General features: G+C 52.9%; 1 protein-coding gene and 1 long non-coding RNA gene across 2 annotated transcripts in view; one reads left to right on the top strand and one right to left on the bottom strand.

Moving 5' to 3' along the window:
- Positions 1-1,266: 1,266 nt before the first annotated feature.
- On the bottom strand, positions 1,267-7,146 carry ARSI (arylsulfatase family member I). Its single transcript, XM_015083599.3, has 2 exons — positions 6,236-7,146; positions 1,267-2,882 (listed from the first exon to the last, which is right to left on the bottom strand). The coding sequence occupies exons 1-2, from the start codon at positions 6,553-6,555 to the stop codon at positions 1,475-1,477; spliced, it is 1,728 nt and encodes a 575-aa protein (XP_014939085.2). The 5' UTR covers positions 6,556-7,146; the 3' UTR covers positions 1,267-1,474.
- Positions 7,147-13,071: 5,925 nt separating this feature from the next.
- Positions 13,072-18,116, top strand: part of LOC113604643 (uncharacterized) — a 32,609-nt gene continuing 27,564 nt past the window's right edge. Inside the window, exons 1-2 of the long non-coding RNA XR_008289221.1 lie at positions 13,072-13,339; positions 13,581-13,652. This is a non-coding gene — a long non-coding RNA (uncharacterized LOC113604643). The remainder of the gene's footprint in view (positions 13,340-13,580; positions 13,653-18,116) is intronic.

Raw genomic sequence — 18,116 nt, 5'->3', positions numbered from 1 at the left:
AGACTCTCACTCCTGGGCTCAGCTACCTCTGCAGCTCTGGAACCAACACCCAAACCCCCTCCACTGCACCGCACCCACCCCCCCCCACCCGTCCTGCTCATCCACAAGCTGACGAGTCCTAACAGGCCTCCTTTGCCAGTGACAAAAATAACTATTTTCAAAATTCACAGCAGGGCTTTCGCCTACACACGCTGCACCGACTGGAACCTGAAGGGAGATATGCAGAACGCAGTGTGTGCATGGAGGCGCGCTCTGCAGCGAGCAGGCTCTGAACCCCCCACGCCCCTCCTCCCACCACTCAGCCCATGCCCCCCCACACACACACGCACAGGGGTGTCCAGAATGACCAAGTAGGAGGGGCTCCTAAAGCATCCACTGTACACAGGGGGGCACTGAGGCCCAGAGAGGGTCCAGGATTTGCCAGAGGTCACACGGTGGACCTGTGGCAGGACTGGACCAGAACCCATACGTGCTGCTTCCTAGGCAGGCTACCCACCTCCTCTCCCATTCACTTGGCTAATGGTGAGCTCGCACTTGCCCTCAGGATGCACGCGCACGCGCCCCAGTGCGTTCACAGACCGCACCACAGCCCTGGCTTCCATGTTAGTAGCATTTTAATCAAGTGCACGGGCTCCTCCACAGCCATTACCTTGGCCAGTTCTCTACAACCCTGTGAGGTAGGCAGAGCTCAGGCTAGCATCCCGACTGGCAGTTGGGGAAACTGAGGCCCAAAGGTGAGGGGATGGGCCCAAGGTCAAAGAGGCACCCAAGTGTCCTGACTGTTGGTTCAGGGCCTCTTTGCACAGCTGTTTCCACCACCCTTGATCCTGCAGCAGCTAAGAGCCAGGTCAATCCTCTCGGTCCTGGGGGCCAGAAGGAGAGCTTTCTGCCATAGCCCCCAGCACCAGTCTGGCCCCAGAACTGGCCCAAGCCATGTGAAGACCCATCCCTGCGCCCCCACCCTCAGCATCAGAGGATCCCTTCAGAGAGTGGCCAGATCGCCATGCTTCAGCTGGAGTCCAGGCCTCGAGCTGCCTCCAGGGGCCCCTCACCCAAGCAGTACCACAGAGGTGCAGGGTCCAAGGGCGAGGCTTTAAACGAGCTGGGAGGCGGCAAAGTCAATGGCAACTCCACCATGGCCCCAGGCACCAGGTTCACACCACAGGGCCACAACATCATCAGAGCTCATTTACAGATGAGGAAACTGAGGCCCAGCTCTCATGCAGGCCACTTGAGGTCACAGGGCAAGTCAGTGAAGAGGCAGGATTGGAATCCAGGCACCCCAGTCTAGTTTATTCTCCCCCAAGCCAAGCTCCCCACCTTTCAACCGAGGGGCTCGATGCCCCCCCCCCCCGCCCATTTCCCTGCAGACAGGGGCTTGACCTCAGGCCCCTCCCTGGGGAGGAACAGGGCCAGGTTTGAATGGGGAAGTACATCTAGAGGGGCAGAGATCCTCACCTCCCCCCACTCCCCATCAGATCCGCTGTGACATCAGCCTGGTGTTGAGTTTACGAAAAAAGGACCGCAGCTTGCAAATCTTGCATTTTTTCTTGCGGCGTCCTCGGGAGAAGCTTCGAGCCCTGCCTGCCTCTTCCTCCTCTTCCTCTTCTTCCTCATCACTGGCCCAGGGCCCCCAAGCACCCCCATTAAAGTCAGGGTGGGCCCGGGGATTCTCAGCCGGGTAGCGCACAGGGATGGCTGTGCGGTTATAGTCCACCAGACGGGCCAGCAGGGCACGGACCACATCAGGCCGCTGGCCAGCCAGGTCCTCCCGTTCGTAGGGGTCAGCGCTGATATTGAAGAGCCACACTGCCTGGCGGGCACTGGCCATGCGCTCGAGGTTCCACCAGCTGCCAGGGAAGGCGGCCAGCGTCTGCGGTGGGATCCAATCGCCATAGCCAGGGTCCCCTGTTAGCAGCTTCCACTCGCCCACACGGATGGCGGCCTGCACGGCAGTGTTCCAGATGCCAAAGCCAGCCTCCAGGGAGCCGTGCCGGGCATGGTTGTAGAGGGGGTCAATGTTGTGCAGGATCTCTGTGCGCGGCGAGGCCCGGCCCTCGCTGATGGCCGGCCACACATCGTAGCCGTCCAGCCCGTCAGCCGCCGAGGCGGTGCCGCCTGCCAGACCCACTAGGGTCGGGTACCAGTCAGTGATGTGCACCAGCGCCCGGCTGGTCCGGCGCTTCCGCTTGAGCAGGGGGCTGTGGACAAAGCCCAGGCCACGCACACCACCTTCCCAGTAAGTGCCCTTGCGTCCTCGCAGCGGCCAGTTGCTGCCCCCCGAGAAGGTCTGGCCGCCGTTGTCACTGGAGAAGATGATGACACTGTTGTTGTAGAAACCATAGCGCTTGAGAGCCCAGGTGATGTTGCGCACAGCCTCATCCATGCAGGTGACCATGGCCGCATACTTCCGCCGGGCCACGTTGCCCATGGTGCGGTAGCGGTATAGGTACTCACGAGGGGACTGCAGGGGCGTGTGCACCGCCTGGAAGGCCACATAGAGGAAGAGGGGCCGCCGGGGGCTGTGGCTGGCTAGGATGTGGCTGACACGCTGGGCATAGAGCATAGTGGAATACTGGCCGCTGAGCCCCCAGGCCACACTCTCGCCCTCGTGCAGGTCAAAGCCACACACCCCGGGCCCGTCGCAGTTGTCGTAGGTGTAGTAGTCCACGTTGCCCGTGAGCGAGCCCAGGAAGGTGTCGAAGCCCCGGCGGGTAGGCAGGCACTCCTTCCGGTAGAAGCCCAGGTGCCACTTGCCCACCATGTGGGTAGAGTAACCCGCCTCCTGCAGCTTCTGGGGCAGCGTCACCTGGTCCAGGGGCAGGCAGTTGGGCTGCCGAGGGCGGATGATGGAGTGCTGGAGTCCCGTGTGGATCTGGTACCTGGAGGAAAGAGGGGAGGGCAAAGAAGGCCCGGGTGAGCTACAAAGCACTGCTCTGGCCCACCGGCCCCCAGTTCTCACCCCGAGGTGGGCTCTGGGCCCAGCACTTCCGGCAAAGGTACGGCAGGTATTATGACACGTGACAAGCACTTCCAATGCATCACCTCATTGAGTCTTCAAAATTAGTTGAGCTCATATTATGGTCATTTCGCAGATGAGGAGACTGAAGATCAGAGTGGTTAAACCACTCAGCCCAGGATCACGCAGCTAGGAGCTGGGGAGTTTAGAGTCGAACGCAGGTTAATCATGACAATGTAGCTAACATTATTCTGCAAATAAGGCAACTGAGAGGCTCAGTACATGAAATCGCTTGCCCACTGATTCAAACAATCTGTAACTGGAGTTGGGATCTGTATCCCAGGCAGTCTCCAGAGACTTCAGAATCCCTAAACTCTAAGCCACTAATTTGCTCTGGGGCCTAGAGCAAGTCCTGCCCTCCCAGGGAAACTCCTGCTCACTCTTCAAAGCCCAGTCCAAATGTTACCCCCTCTGTAAAGTCTCTTATAACTCTCTCCAAGAATGAGTCACTTTTGCTTCTGGGTTAAATTTAGTACACCTGATCACTGTCCTACTTGACCATGGGGTTCTACTCAGTTGTACATGTTCTTAGGCCCAATCATCTGTAATCGGATTGTCCTCTACTCAACTTTGTGGTCTTGGCACTCAGGTGATGTTAAAAGGACACTCAATTACTTACGGAATGAATGGATGAAAGAACGAACGAATGGTGGCACTCCCGGACAATTTTAGAACCAGAAGGGACCCAAGTCAACTTCCAGTGTATTTACCTTGTTTTAAAAACACAGTTCCAGAGGAGGGGAAGGGCCCTGCCCAAGGTCACTCAGTGGTCAGGGGCAAAGCCAGGACTTGAACATAAATCCAAGCCAAGTCCAAGCACAGGCTCCCTTCTAGCAAACGAGGCTGCCATGTCTCCTCCCCCATGGTGGCCTCAGTTTGCTCATCTATAGGTGGGGAGTTGGGTTGAATGGGAGATCTCTGAAAACCTTTCAGTTCCCAGATTTTATAAGACCTGTTCTCATGTGCCTACCCACAAGTTCATGTGGCCCCTGGATCTGGTCACTCACACACACTACTGCTGTGAGGCAGGAGTGAATGGTTAGCAGAATGCTATATTCCTCATTTATTCATTCAAGTCCCTTCTGTGGTCAAGGCCCCCATACGATCTGCTTGGGGTGTCCCACCTTTACTCAAGTCTTAAAAGTCCCAGGGTAAATAAGAAGCCTGGAACTTCACTAGGGTCTTAGAATCCCACACCTGAAGGCCTGACACCTTTAACCCAGGTACTAGGTGGGCTTTCCTGTTTTTAGTTTCCTTAACTTAAAGCTGTTATTGTTGTTAGCCATCATTAGCTACTACTGCCATTTTTAACACTATAGGCCACATGCATCGTTTCACTTAATCCTCATAAAAAACCTACAGGGGAGACCATTATCCCCATTCTACAGATGACGAACCGAGGCTCTCAGAGGTACCGCAACAGGCCCGACTGCAGACAGCTCGCAAGCAGCTGCCCCGAGCTTTGAACCCAGGTCTGCACAACTCAGGCTGAAAACCTCTCGGTGATCCTGGCTCTACAGACCTCTCAGTCAACCTCATGAACGATTCCATTTAACAGAGGAAGTACCGTAGCGCCCGGTCACAGCCGAGTCTCTTCCTAGGGCTGGGCACCACGGAGCACTGGTTTGTAAAGTGGGTGGGCCAGCTCAGAGTCACCGAAGCTCGTCTGTAAGCGAGTAACATGAGAAACACTGGCTCTCTCCAGCTTCGCCCAACACGACTGGATGCATTAACAAAACACTAATGAGAGCAGTCAGCATCAGTCAGATGGAGCCAGCTGCAGGGGGCGGAGGGCAGACGCTGCCCAGCCACACTCGGCTCACTTCACAGATCAGGGGGTTGGCACACTGCCCCGTTGGCTGCTCATTCCCCTGCTTAAACCCAAAGTCACCTCTCGAGAGAGAAATGCTAACTTGTGCACAGTTCTCAGGAATGCAGATTCTTCTTCCCTCTCCTGGAGGTTGGTCAACATTTGGGCTTCACCACCACCACCAACGCCCCCGCCCACGACCCATATACCAGCCCCTCACCCTCTTCTCCGACGCTCTCTCTTGCTGTTCCCGGAGCTAAATGCTGAGTGCCCGAGTGAGGGAAGAAAAGGCACCTATTTTGACTCACGGCTCTGGGACCCCTGCCAACCACCTGGCCTCTCAGCCCCCTCCCCAACGGATGCTACAGACTCTAGGCATGAATTGGGTCCTCCCTGACTCCATGCCTCAGTTTCTCCCACCCAGAAACAGGGACAGCAAGGCTCCGGTTCCTGAGATCATACTCATGGCTTTTGGGTGGAACTTGGGAGAAGGCATGCCTTGGACCCCATCCAAGGAGGATTAGCTTCAGCCTTGCCAAAGGATTTTCTCCTAAGTGGCCAAAGTTTGCCTTCTACACCCCCACCTCCTGTTTCCCTGCTCTTTTAATCCTGTAATCCTGCCGCCTTGCCTGTGGGCCACTCCTTACGGAGAAAGCAGCACGTCTCCTTGGGACTTTCGGCCAATTTAGGAGGACTTTGCAGATGAAAAATCAGAGGTTTGGAGAAATGAAGTAACTACCCGAAGGTTCCACTGGTCACGGCATCCTGTGCATATCTTTCTGCTCTATCTAGAATGTCTATCTATCTAGACATTCCCTGGCTTCCTTCCTCTCCTCGCAGCCATCAAACAGTTTGGAGACCCTAATCCCTCCGGTGACATGGGGGCTGCCATTTATTGACAGCCAAGCAGGTTACACACAACTCATCCCATCACCACTCTTTTTCAAGTAAACACTCCTCTTCACTCCGTTTATGAACAGACAAGAAAACGGAGGCTTAGAGAAGGGAAATGACTTGTTCGTAGCCTCAGGGTCTGTATACAGAAGCGGCGTTAAAACCCAAGGGTCAGAGACTGCCGTGTTCCTCCAACAAAGGGATGACCAGATGTCTCCTTCACATGGTGTGTAATGTGTGTCCTAGAGCATCAGAGGGAGGAGACCTCAAAGATGGTCCAATCCACTCCGTGTACAATTGGAGAAACTGAGGCCCAGAGAGGATAAAGGACATAACTAATGATGACACAGGCGACTGGAGACAGTCGTGTCTGAGTGTCTCAGAACTGGCCCTGAGTCCTTGCTTCCCAGGTCCCAGAGTGGGGGGGTGGGACTGTGAATGCACAGGAAATCTCCAGACCGGATTCATTTGGGGCTTGCACGGCCAGCCCCAGCAGCCTGGGTCATGCCTACCTGCCAGTGAGAAGTTGGCTCCGCGAAGGCGTGCAGATAGGCTGGATATAATAATTCTCCAACTTGACACCCTCAGCTGCCAGCCGGTCCAGCGTAGGGGTCTCAATATCTGAGCCATGGTAGCCCACGTCGTGGTAGCCCTGGTCGTCGGTGAGGATGAAGATGATATGGGGAGGCTGGTGTGGAGCGGCCGAGGGCTGCTCCATGCCCGCCTCCCCGGGACCGTCGGCCGCCAGGCTCGGCTTGGACCAGTCCCAGGACAGGTAGCCGAAGCTAAGCAGGCTGACCAGCGAGAGGCCAGTGAGGGCGTGCATCGCCATGCCGGCCCGCGCGTCCCGGCGCACAGGGTTCCCCGGGCCTCACCGCCTCGCGCGCCCAGGGCGCACGGCCCGCACGCCCGCCGGCTGGCCGGCCTGGACGCTGCGAGATCTTTCAGCGGCCCCGGGGGTGGCCCAGGGGCTGGTCCAGGACTGGCGGCCGGACCTGCGCGGCCGCAGCGGGGCGCTCTGGGGAGGTCAGGCCCGCGCCGAGCCGCCTCCCGCCGCCTGCGCGCCCGCCCTGCGCCGCCCTCGCTCCCTCTCCCCCAGCTCAGCCGGGCCAGCCTGAGACGCGGCGTGGCTGCTTCCAAAAAGTGCTCTCCACCATCCTCTGGCTCTCCCCTTCCTACTAGCCCTCGATTTCTCCCGCCTCCTAATTTCTCTCGCCTCTGCTTTCCCTTCCTCCTCCTCCCGACCCTCCAGCCCCCAGCCCGGCCTCTCGCCCCGCCCGGAGTCCGGAGAAGAGTCGGGCTCCCAGCAGGGAGGCGGGCAGGACCCCAGCGGGGAAGGGGAGGGAGGCACGGGTTGGGCGGGCCTGGGGGGGACACCGCGGGAGAGAATGCGAGAAAGTTGTAACATCTGCCGGGCCGAATCCCAGGTGGAGGGGCGGGACCTGGAGCAGCGGCTCCGCCCCCGGGCGGGAAGCCCAGGCCCGGGCGGCCCTCTGGCTCCGACCCCCTCCCGGGCCCCGGCCCGGGCCGGGGAAAGGAGGGAGAGGGGCTGCTTGGAGTTCAGTGGAACAGCTCCGGAATGGCCCGGTCAGACGTTCCTCGATCTTGGGAGTCTTAGCATCTCTGCGTGCCAGCCCTGGAAGGGACGCGCATAGTTTTCTATTCCAACCGGGTCACTGTGCAATTGGAGAAACTGAGGCCCTGAGATGGGTGGGAACTCGTGTAAGTCACAGAGCATGTTAGTAGCTTCTCCCCTGGCGCTCAGTGGCTGTTAGAGTGGCGGTAGAGGCAGCAGTGGAGAACAGGGATGACTTTAGCAAGCACGGCGTGGTGGGGGGGAGGGGGGTCTGGAAATCGGCAAACGCGGTTCAAGCCTTTGCCAGCTTCCCTCTCCCCAACCCCTCCCCCTCCTCACCCTGCGGTTCGCAGCAAGAATGCCAGCGCCGAAATCCAGAGGGCGGGGGCTGTTGAACACATCTTGTATCCACGGGGTCCAGAAGCTGCAAGAGTACATGTTGCATGAGTCAATGGATGAATGGGCCTCCCGCATCCGGCAGGCCAACTCTCACCCAAGGAAATCTCCAGGGCGGAGAAGGCAAGCCCCAGGGACTCCTGAGCCAGGCAGGTACCATAAATGAGTGAAGCAGGGGATGGTGTATTAGGCAGGGGCTACAGGGAGCCAAGGACCACAGCCTTGTGTCCCGCCGACCATTGTCATGCAAGAATGTGGCCCGGTGTTTCCAGATCTTCAGATTTTCCAAGGACACCCAAATCCAGATTATTATGAGAAATATTCCAACTGTTAAGTGCTAGCAACTAATTTGAAGCACATTTAAGCACCGCACAGGCCAACTCAAACCTATCTGAGGAACAGTTTAGGCCGTCGGGAGCCCTTTGCAACTTCCACTCCGCAGCATTGTTTTCAGACGTTTTACTAGGCTGCATTCGTAAATGGGAAAGCTGACTTAAACAAAACCAGTTAGGCTTCTTTACTACCAGGACCTCAAATGCTGGATATGCTCATCTCCAGGAGGGGAGTTCCTAGTGCTGTATGTTCCGCTTTTATGTGAGCGAGGACCCTCCTTTTCAGAGCTTCTCAAAGCGCCAGTGTTTGGGGAAGTTGGGGAAACAAAGACTGGCCAGGTGTGTTTTCTCTGCTAGCATCTTTCCCCTGCTAGTATTCTGTCATGATCCCTTCCCTCTTCCTGAAAACCACTGTGTGTGGGGAAAGAAACCAGACCTCCAAAATAGCAGCCCGAGTGAATCCACATTTTGAAATGAGGGCTGCGTGGGGCCGGCCGCTCCTGTTTGCTCAAAGCCCCATATTTAGGGTGACCAGATTTATCAGAAGGGAAAACTGAGCCTGTTTTTCTGGCAAAAGAAATGTTGAGGACAGACAGGAAAAATACAGCCTCCTGAGGGGAATGCTGTTAAAATGGTGCTCCGGGAGGCTTCAGCCTGAAGGCTGTCCTGGGGGGGGTCAAAGTGGGACAAGTCACAGGAGGTCCAATGGACTCGGGTCTTGCATTCTGTGCATTGTCCCAGACCTCGGTCAGGAGGACATGGGGAAATGGCACGAGGAGAAACGGCAAGGGAGGTGGGGTAGGGATGCAGCCTGGAGAAAAAAAAACCAGGTCTGGGGAGGCAAGCTCACAGGCTGCAGATCTCGGAGTGGGGGGTGGGATAGGGGGAGTGTCATAGGGACAAGACCAGCAGAATTTCTGACAGTTCAAGACTGTGGGCACCGACGTCAAATTGCATGTGTTCAAATCCTACCACTCCTTTGGGGTCAGGCCTTGGGCAAACCATTTGGCCTCCCTTGGCCTCAGTTTTTTCTTCTGTGAAATGGGATAATAATATAAATAAGACACAACACGGTGTTCAGGAAAATGCCCAGCACATAGTAAGTACTCAATGAATGTGAACAATTATGACGATTGTTCTCTGGGGTTCTGGGAGAAGAGACTAAGTCCTGTGGGTGAATGTTACGGGGAGGCAGATTTTGGGCCAATTTAAGGGATTACTTTTGTAGGAAATCTGGCAGTTTTCTTAATAAAAGGATGGCAGTGATGGGTGAATCACCACGTGGAGAGAAGTAGGTGGAACTCTGGGGCCCAGCTCTTGTTGCCAGTATTCACGTTTAAGAGCCCCTCATACTCACTGAAACCCACGTGGCCTCAGAGGGCACCATTTCCCCTCTAACGTCCTAGGGATATAAACACTGACCCTCAACTCTTCTTTTAATACCGTGACACAGCAGGGCCAGGCTGGAACATTTAAGCTGGACATTTCCAAAGGCTCCGGGATGACAAGGGGGAAATAAACAAAGAGTAACGTGAATCCAGGTCATATCGCTATTAAGATGTGACTCACTCGTCTTCCCTTTATATTCTCCACAGGATGCCTCCCTGCCTCCTTCCCCGGCATGGTGTCCATCAGCCCCACTGCAGCCCAGATGGACCCGAGAACTCCAAAATGTCTCAGGGTCAGGCCCAAAAAGTAAGTCACAGAGAAACAGAAGTTCCCTCTTCAGCTAAGCTAGTCTCTGCAGTTTCTAATTCAGGACCCACCTTTTTCCAAGGTGAATGACAGCCGGAATACCCACCCCTACAGATAGGGAAGATCTGACCCTCATTCACATAGATGCACGCTTACCCCTTCATCCCCCCAAGACCAGCTGCATTGAAACAGTATGAGAGTGGTGCCCCTGGGTGGCTCAGTCGGTTAAGCATCCAACTTCAGCTCAGGTTTGTGTTTTGCTGGTTCGTGGGTTTGAGCTCTGCATGGGGCTCTGTGCTGACAGCTCAGCCTGGAGCCTGCTTCAGATTCTGTCTCCCTCTCTGTCTCTGCGCACCCCCCCCCCTCTCTCTCTGTCTCTCTCTCTCTGTCACTCTCAAAAATAAATAAACATTAAAAAAATTTTAGTTAAAAAAAATAATAAAACAGTACCAGAGGGGCACCTGTGTGGCTTACTTAGTTGAGCATCCGACTCTTGATTTCGGCTCAGGTCATGATCTTACGGTGGGTCATGAGATTGAGCCCCGAGAGTCAGCCCGGAGCTTGCTTGGGATTCGCTCTCTCCCTCTCCGTCTGCCCCTCCCCTGCTTGTGAGTGTTCTCTCTCTCTCTCTGTCTCTCTCTCTCTCTGAAAATAAATAAACATTTTTAAAAAAACCGGTACCAAAAGCCTAACATCTGCACACAAAATGCAGATCAGATGTAGCAGGGGTATAGTGTTGTTACTTCCTGTCGGGCTTAAAAAAACACTGCACTCCTCATTACCCGCACTGTGCAAGAAAGATGTAAAGTGCCCACCTGTTCAGGAGGTAGGGAGATTCTGAACTAAAATGGGGGGCAACACTAAAGGACTTTGGAAGTTCTTTCCAACTCGAAAATGTTATGATTTGCATTACGTATCCACAGAAAACTTTCTAGGATACAGAAATGTAGAAGTGAAGAAGTGGTGAGTCTGTTTTGTGGTGTTGTCTTTCATTGCTATGCATGTTGTGGGGTAGGTTGTAGGGTGTGTGTGTGTGTGTGTGTGGCCATCTTTGAGCTAAAATTAACTTAGTACAGATATTATTTTCTCCTGACGTGACTGACCTTGGCAAAGATCTTAGGCACAGATTATACATGCTGTTGTCCTCTGGAGGTCAATTTTCTAGGCTGGGCCAAATCAAGGACCTGAAAGATAAGACAGAAGGCCTCTACACAGTCACAAGTGTCACAGAGTTCAATCCCTTAATTCAGAGGAGAGCTTGTCAGGCCTCCCTCACTCCAGACCTACTGACTCTTGCTCCACACGCAATTCTTACAAAGCTAATGATTTTCTTCCCTGGCCCAAGAACACTGGAAGCAGTTCAGAAGGAATGTATAAGAAAGTGGCTTGAGGCGCTTGTCTGTCTTCTAGTAATACAGTTTCCCAGCGGAAACATCAGGGGGGTACAAAAGAATAAGCATAAAAATCAGACCGATGAATTCCAAAAGCCTGGGAGTTTGGGGCCCTTTGGTGCAAAAGCAAAGGAAGAACTGTATGCATCTGAACAGACCCAAGGGTACCACCAAATCACAGCCGCACCACAGCAGTGAATGATAGGTCACCCTTCAGAGTTGACATTCTGCTCAAGGTTCTCTTTTTAGGAAAGCTGGAGAAGCCATCAGCAATTGTTTAAGTTTTCCGTCCAGAATGGTTGCTTTGACAGGCCCACGGCGTAAGCTCAGCCAGAGCGGTAGAACATCCCCCCCAACCCCCGGAGACGCGGGCCCAGGAAGCAGCATTGGCTGTGGCGGGTTCTGTAGTGAGGAGGACGCCGCAGTGAGGCTGGGGGTCCGGGTGCCCAGTGGTCAGCCTGGCTCCTTCACCTCCCGTCTCTCTTGCGGAGCCCACAGATGCCAGCATCACGTTCCCTGCACTTTACGCCCCGCCAGCCTCTGGAGTTTGAAAGGGCACATGGCCCCAGAGCACAGAATGCTACCGCCGGCACTCTTTCCGACAGTTATAGGCCATATCCTCCTAAGGAGCAGTTGCTCTATGTGAAAAATGCCTCCACAAGAGAAAGTTCCGTGGGCTTCCTTGGTCATCTAGTCCTCGCGGCCACCGGTTCTCTCTTTACCTCCCACACTCACGTCTAGTGCATCGTTAATTACAATAGATTAATGATCAAAGGTGATGTTGGAGGTGTTTAAGACAGCCGTGCTGGCTGTATTATAGAAAATATATTGTCTGCCCAGCTAAGCTGTTCTCACCAGTGGGTAGACTGAGGGCCATCCGAGGCCCGGTCCTTGCTGGATATTATCCGGGCAAAATGTTCTGGGAAGAGAAGCGTTTTCCTCCTTAATGCTGGCACACCCCCTTTTGCATTTCTGGGAGGGGGGAGACACACAGCCCTCCTGACCCTTGCTTCCGGCCCTCTTGGTGGTCTCACCGGATCCCCCTTGCTTTAGTGTCAGGATCCCCAGATCAGACATCTGAACCCGGAGTGGCAAGAGCCAGGGCACCGTAGCCACTTGCCTTTAACCCTTCACGGGGCCCCAGTCCTGGGCATTTCAATGGCTCCTTTCTCTGGCGCTCAATGAAACATTCTTCCGAGTAGATTATTGAAAGCAGAGCTCTGGGTCCACAATGGGCGCTCTGTGCTCACAGCCGCTGCCCAATCTGTTTGCCCAGCCCGAATGCGGCCTCGCCTCTCGGCTTGTTCCCCGCCCTCCACCCACCGACCCCGGCCCCACCTGGAGGCCAGCTCAAAGGGAGGCCGTATGAAAGGACTTGTTCTCCACCTTCTCAGAAGTTCCCGCCTCTGCCAGCCCTGGGAGGAATTAGCCCAACGGGACCCAGGCCTGCCTCCAGCCCATCCATCCGGGGCTCTGCCCACTTTGATGTCCAGAGGCTTCCATCCTCGCTGGTCAGCTGGTTTCTCTCTCTCTCCCTTTCTCACACACACACACACACACACACACACACACACACACCAGGTGGGACTTTCAGAGAAAGAGGTGAAGTCCCAGAGCATCAGACTGACGGGGGGGGGGGGGGGGCACTGAAATCCAGATAAATGGTGGGGCTCCTAAAAGTGAGAGTGACAGGTTTCCCACCAGCACCCCCTCCTCCGGGTTCAGGGAAGGAAAAAGAGTGCAGGGGTTAAATGGGAGACCCCTGGAGCCAGGTGGCTGTGTTCCAGCCCAGCTCTGCCATTTGCTAGCTGTGTGACTTAGCTACCTGAGTCGACCTCTCAGTGCCCCAGTTTTCTTATTTGTAAAACGGGACTAATTATAGTAGCTACCTCATAAGGTTGTTGTAAGGGTTACAACAGACAAGGCATGTGAAGCTCTTAGCACGGTGCCTGGTGCATAATAAGCTCTCTCGTGAAATGATAGCTGTTGTTATTATTGTTACTATATTTAGATTCTATTGTCATTATACTTAGAGTCTATTCCTACAAGTGCATAGAGCTTCAAGGACGAAAATCTGCATTCCCTTGATCAAGTCCTTTTTTTTCTTCCAAAATGTTCAATGGCGACCGACTGCCTGTAGTAAATGGCTCAAACTTCTTGGCTTGGCTAGCAGGGACAGAACCTTGACTCCCTCCTTCTTGATAATAGTCACTGGACACTCGGAAGGTAAATGGGTCCCCTCGCTACCCTCACTGTTGTCATTGTCCTCGTCTTCTATATTTGGAGAACCTGGCTTTTAGCACAAATATAAGGAAACTCTGCCTGGGGGGGGAAAGACACTGAATCAATACCCAATTGAAACTTGGAAGTCATAATAATGCTATAATAGCTTGCATTTATTGAACATCCACTGTGTGCCAGTTACCATACATGACTGTGTTTATTATCTCACTTAATTCTCATGCAGGCCTATGATGCAGGTAAAATTATTACCCTCATCTACATCTTACAGATGGGGAAACTGAGAAGGAAAGAAAGGGTAAGTAATTTGCCCAAGGTCACACAGCTAGAAAGTGTCAGAGCCAAGATTTGAACATACGTCTGGGGTCTAATGTCTGTTGCATTAAATACCCCACCATTCACTCTCCTGTTAGAGACACCTAACCTGTCACTGGCGTCTTCACTTACGGTTTCCCCTGTGCTCTTAGTGGTTAGATGCCAACTCTCTCAGTGCATTGGGATGCCCTGGTGGTCCCCAGGGGTCCTGGGAGGCCACGTTCCGGGAGGTACCCTCACACCCTGGCATCCCGGATAGAACTCTACCCCTTGGCCACTTCTGGTTCTCAGGCCCGTTCCCTGCCCTTCGCATTCCCTCCCTGATGTCCCAGTGCCTGCTCTAGTAGCTTCGGGATGTCCCAAAGCCCTCTGAGGCAGAGGCTTCCCCTGGCTGGCTATTTTCTCTGAATCAGATGTCACCTGTCAGCTCTCCTCCCTATGAAACAAGAGCCAGTCTCCCAGGGCAGCAATCTTGCTGGGCTTTTCTTCTAAGGGACAGCTCAGCCCAGCCCCCGCTGCCTCCTGGCCCTGGCTAGACAGCTCAAAGCCAGGGATGCTCACTAATGACAGGGATGAGGCTTGCCTCTGTTCCTATGGCAACTGCTGCGCTCCACTTACTCAATCACTTTTTGAAGCTCCTGCTGGTGTGAAAGTTATTTTGCATAGACATGCTTAACTCTTATCCAGGAACTCTGCACTGGGCCTTTAGATCCTTCCAGATCGCTTATAAAGTTGATTTTCTCTCTCCTCCCTTTGTTGAAGTCCCTTTATCTTTCAAGCTCAGTTCAAATCCTACCTCTTCTAAGAGACCTTTCCAGGTCCCCTCCTCTCACCCCTCCCCGGGCGGAGTCAATCTCTTGCTCCCCACACTCCCCTGGGGCATGTTTATGGCTCTATTAGATCACAGTCTGCCTGTTTCACAGTTATTTATGTGTCTCCCTCTGAGCCCCTGGTGAGTGATCAGCCCATAGTAGGTGCTAAACAAACATTTGTTTGAATTTATTTGAATTTCCCTTTCAGGGTTTTAAAAAAATTACTATTATTAACAGTACAGACCATTACTAATAATCCCTATGCTTGTAAAATTATTTACAGTTTATATATAGCTTCATGCTTGAGGGCACTGCTTTAAACCCCAGCTCCACCCTTGCTAGCTATGTGACAGTGTACAAGCCTTATAACTGCTCTCAGCTTGCTTCTCATCGGTAAAACGGATTGTTGTAAATATTAAAATAAATGTGTCAAGAGTTTACTTAGCACAGGGCCAGATGCCTGCGATGGCTCAATAAATGTTAGTCATTATTATAACTCACAGCCTTGGTGGGACCTCACAAAAGCTCTAGAATGAGGAGAAGCACTGGGTTTCTGTCAGGGTCGTCTTTGTCCCCAAGGACAGGTGAAGAGGGCAAGGCTCAGAGCGGAGTTTTGCCTACACTTCAGGCTTTAGTCGAGTGCTATGGTAGGCACCTGCGGTCGGCCGTGGAGCCACCTCCCCTTTCTTGGTGATGGAACCTGCATTTTCGTTTGCAGAACTACTCCTTCCTACTGGTGGGTCAACTCCAGGGCAGGCTTGGGTAATCAGAACATCAGATGTCCCTGGCCACAGGGATTAGTTTGGGAATGGGCAAGGGACCCAAGTCTATCCAATGAGACTCACTTCTGAGATTTTTGTTTGAATTTCTGAGAACAAGATTGTCTCTTTTCTGCTGGACTGTAAGCCTAACTCCAGACTAACTCTAAGGGCTAACAGAGAGGAAAGCCAAGTGCAGAGGTGGAGACAGATTCATCATATTGTCAGTTGAGCAGAAGAATCCTAACGTTATAATTACCCCGGGAACTTTGGCGATATGAATGGATACAGTTGTTCCGTCTCATGCCAGGTTGCATTCGTGTCTACCACTTGCAACTGAACAAGTACCAGCTCTTGTAATGTAAATCTACGGTCTCCTCCACGCAGAGGTCAAGGATCTCTCTATACCATTCATTCATACGACAAACACCTACTAGGGTGCCATCCACTTCCGTGGGGCTGAGACTCCAGGGATGGACAAGACAAATCACCCGGCCCTCTTGGAGTTGATGGTCCATTGTCATCCCATTTGATATATGAAGAGACTGAGGCTCAGAGAGGAGGACACCCCCAAGGTGCGTGTCCTTCAAGTGATTCAGGGTGCCATGGTCCAGAATGAGGCTGGGCAAAAGCTGAGGTAGGCAGCTGGGACTGGTCAGTCACTGGCAGGAAGGACTGGTTTAGGCAGTCATATGCTTCTGCTCATCACAATTCAAAGACGGAAGAAGGTTCTGAACCAAAGCAAGAGGTTGGACACAGGGGCTGAGGCTTTAGGCCCCGAGGTCTAGGACTCCTGACAGGGGACATTTTCCTGGGGAAAGGGTGGCTCTGAGGTCTGATTTGGGGATTTTACTCCTGGCTTAATGGATAACCTCTCTTTGGGGGCTGTGTCCAGCATCCAGATTCTTCTAGGAGGAGGCTTCTTTTCCCAGGATCTTTCATTACACTTCTCAAAGGGAAAGGCCAACTTTCCAGCCCAAGCTGGGGCTAGTTTTTCTCCTCCATCTGATGACTCACCCTTGGGAGAGCCCAGTCTCTCCAGGGCTGGGCCCCCGGGGAGGTTGTGATGTCTAGAAGTTGGATTTGCTCTCAGCTTGCTTTGTTTGTCTCCGCTTCATCCGGATCTAGCACAGGCTCTGGCATATAATAGATGAACACGTCCTTCTTGAATGAATGTTTGTGGAGTTTTGTTTGTTTTCTGACTCGTGGAGGCTTTTACGATGGAGAGAGGCACTCATCCAGAGGCAAATCAACTGCGAAACCAGTCCAGTTTAAGCTTCAGGACCCTTTCCTGGCACAGGCCCCCCTCTAAGCCAGGGGAAAGGCCCTAGCAATGTGTTCACATGGTCATGTGTTTCTGTAAAAATTGCACAAGTCATTCTAACTGTAATCAGTTGAGATCATTCACTTTTCCCCCCTCTGACCTCCTTACTGCCAGATTTCTCTTGTTGTCAGATGGCCTTAGAAGGGTCCATGGCATTTTGGGGTTCTGGTTAAGGGGACATTGAGTTGGCGATACATTTAGTTTGCATCTGGTGGCTGTCTAGGCTTTATGTATGGTTAAGTCAGCTGTCTCTGGATAGACATGTCTCGAAGGACCCGCCCGCTGTCTCCTGAGCCCACTCACCTGGCATAAAGACACAGAGGTGAAGGTTCAGAGCTGCATAGCCACATGAACACGTCTTCCAGTACCTGGCAACAGAACTGTGCATGCTGGAAAGGAGGGATACTTTGAAATGTTGGAAGCTGGAAGCTAGACTGTAGATAGTTCTTCAAAATCCTCAAATGGTCAGGCCTCTACAATTGTAAGCAGAAGACTTGCTGTTCAGAGATACTTATGCAAAATGGCAGTTACTTCCTGTCAGGAATATTCTCTGTAATACAGTGGATACAATCGTACCCTAAATCCTTCTTGATGGATGGATGGAGGGATATCTTGTTGTTTATGGTTGAACTGTGTCCCTCTGAGAGAGTATGTTGTTATCCCACTCCCGGTATCTCAGAATGTGACCTTAGTTGGAAATAGGGTCTTTACAGAGGTAATCAAATGAAAATGAGGCCCTTAGAGTGGGGCCTAATCCAATATAACTGGTGTCCTTATAAATGGGGGGAAGTTTGGACACATAGACAGACACACAGAGAAATCCCATATAGAGATAAAGGCAGAAATCAGGGTGATGCTTCTATAAGCCAAAGAATCCCCAAGATTTCCAGCAAACTATCAGAAGCTATATGAGGGGCCCAGACCGGATTCTCTCTCATAGCCCCCGAAAGGAACCAACACCTTGATTTCAGACTTGTAGCCTCCGGAACTGGGAGACAATACATTTCCATTGTTTAACTCACCCAGCACGGACCTTGGTTATGGTGGTCTGGTAAACTTATGTGCATGGGAGATAGAATTTGTCAGAAGACCCGCGTCTGTGGGCCATGAACCTGCAGCAATTCATCGATGTGTGAAGTCCCATGTTTCGTGCACTCCAACTATCACGAATTAAAAAGAAAAATCTAATTAACTGTGCAAGAAGGAAGAGTCAATTATCTTTCCATTTTCTTTCCAGGAGCATGTCTAAGATGGCACGGGTGGCCTGCCCCATCCTCCAAGGACTACACAGCTCCCGCCATCTGGCACTTTCTCTCATTGTCCCCAATTAGGACTTCCCTACCTCCACCCCCTGAGCCCTCATCTTGTTACCTGTGTGTGCTCCCCGGATCATATTTAGAAAACAACCAACTGGGCTCTGCTCCTGTGGGCCCAGATCCCAGATTTGAGATTCTAGAGAATTAAGGGTAGAGTGGCCCGAGCCCTGTCTCTACAACCACCCTTCCTCATCACTTTCCATTCCTTCCCCCTGCCCAGAAAACCAAATCGGAGTT

Source organism: Acinonyx jubatus, chromosome A1 (assembly GCF_027475565.1).
Source record: "Acinonyx jubatus isolate Ajub_Pintada_27869175 chromosome A1, VMU_Ajub_asm_v1.0, whole genome shotgun sequence".
NCBI classification, from domain to species: domain Eukaryota; kingdom Metazoa; phylum Chordata; class Mammalia; order Carnivora; family Felidae; genus Acinonyx; species Acinonyx jubatus.
This window is presented reverse-complemented; position numbering and strand designations above follow the sequence as displayed.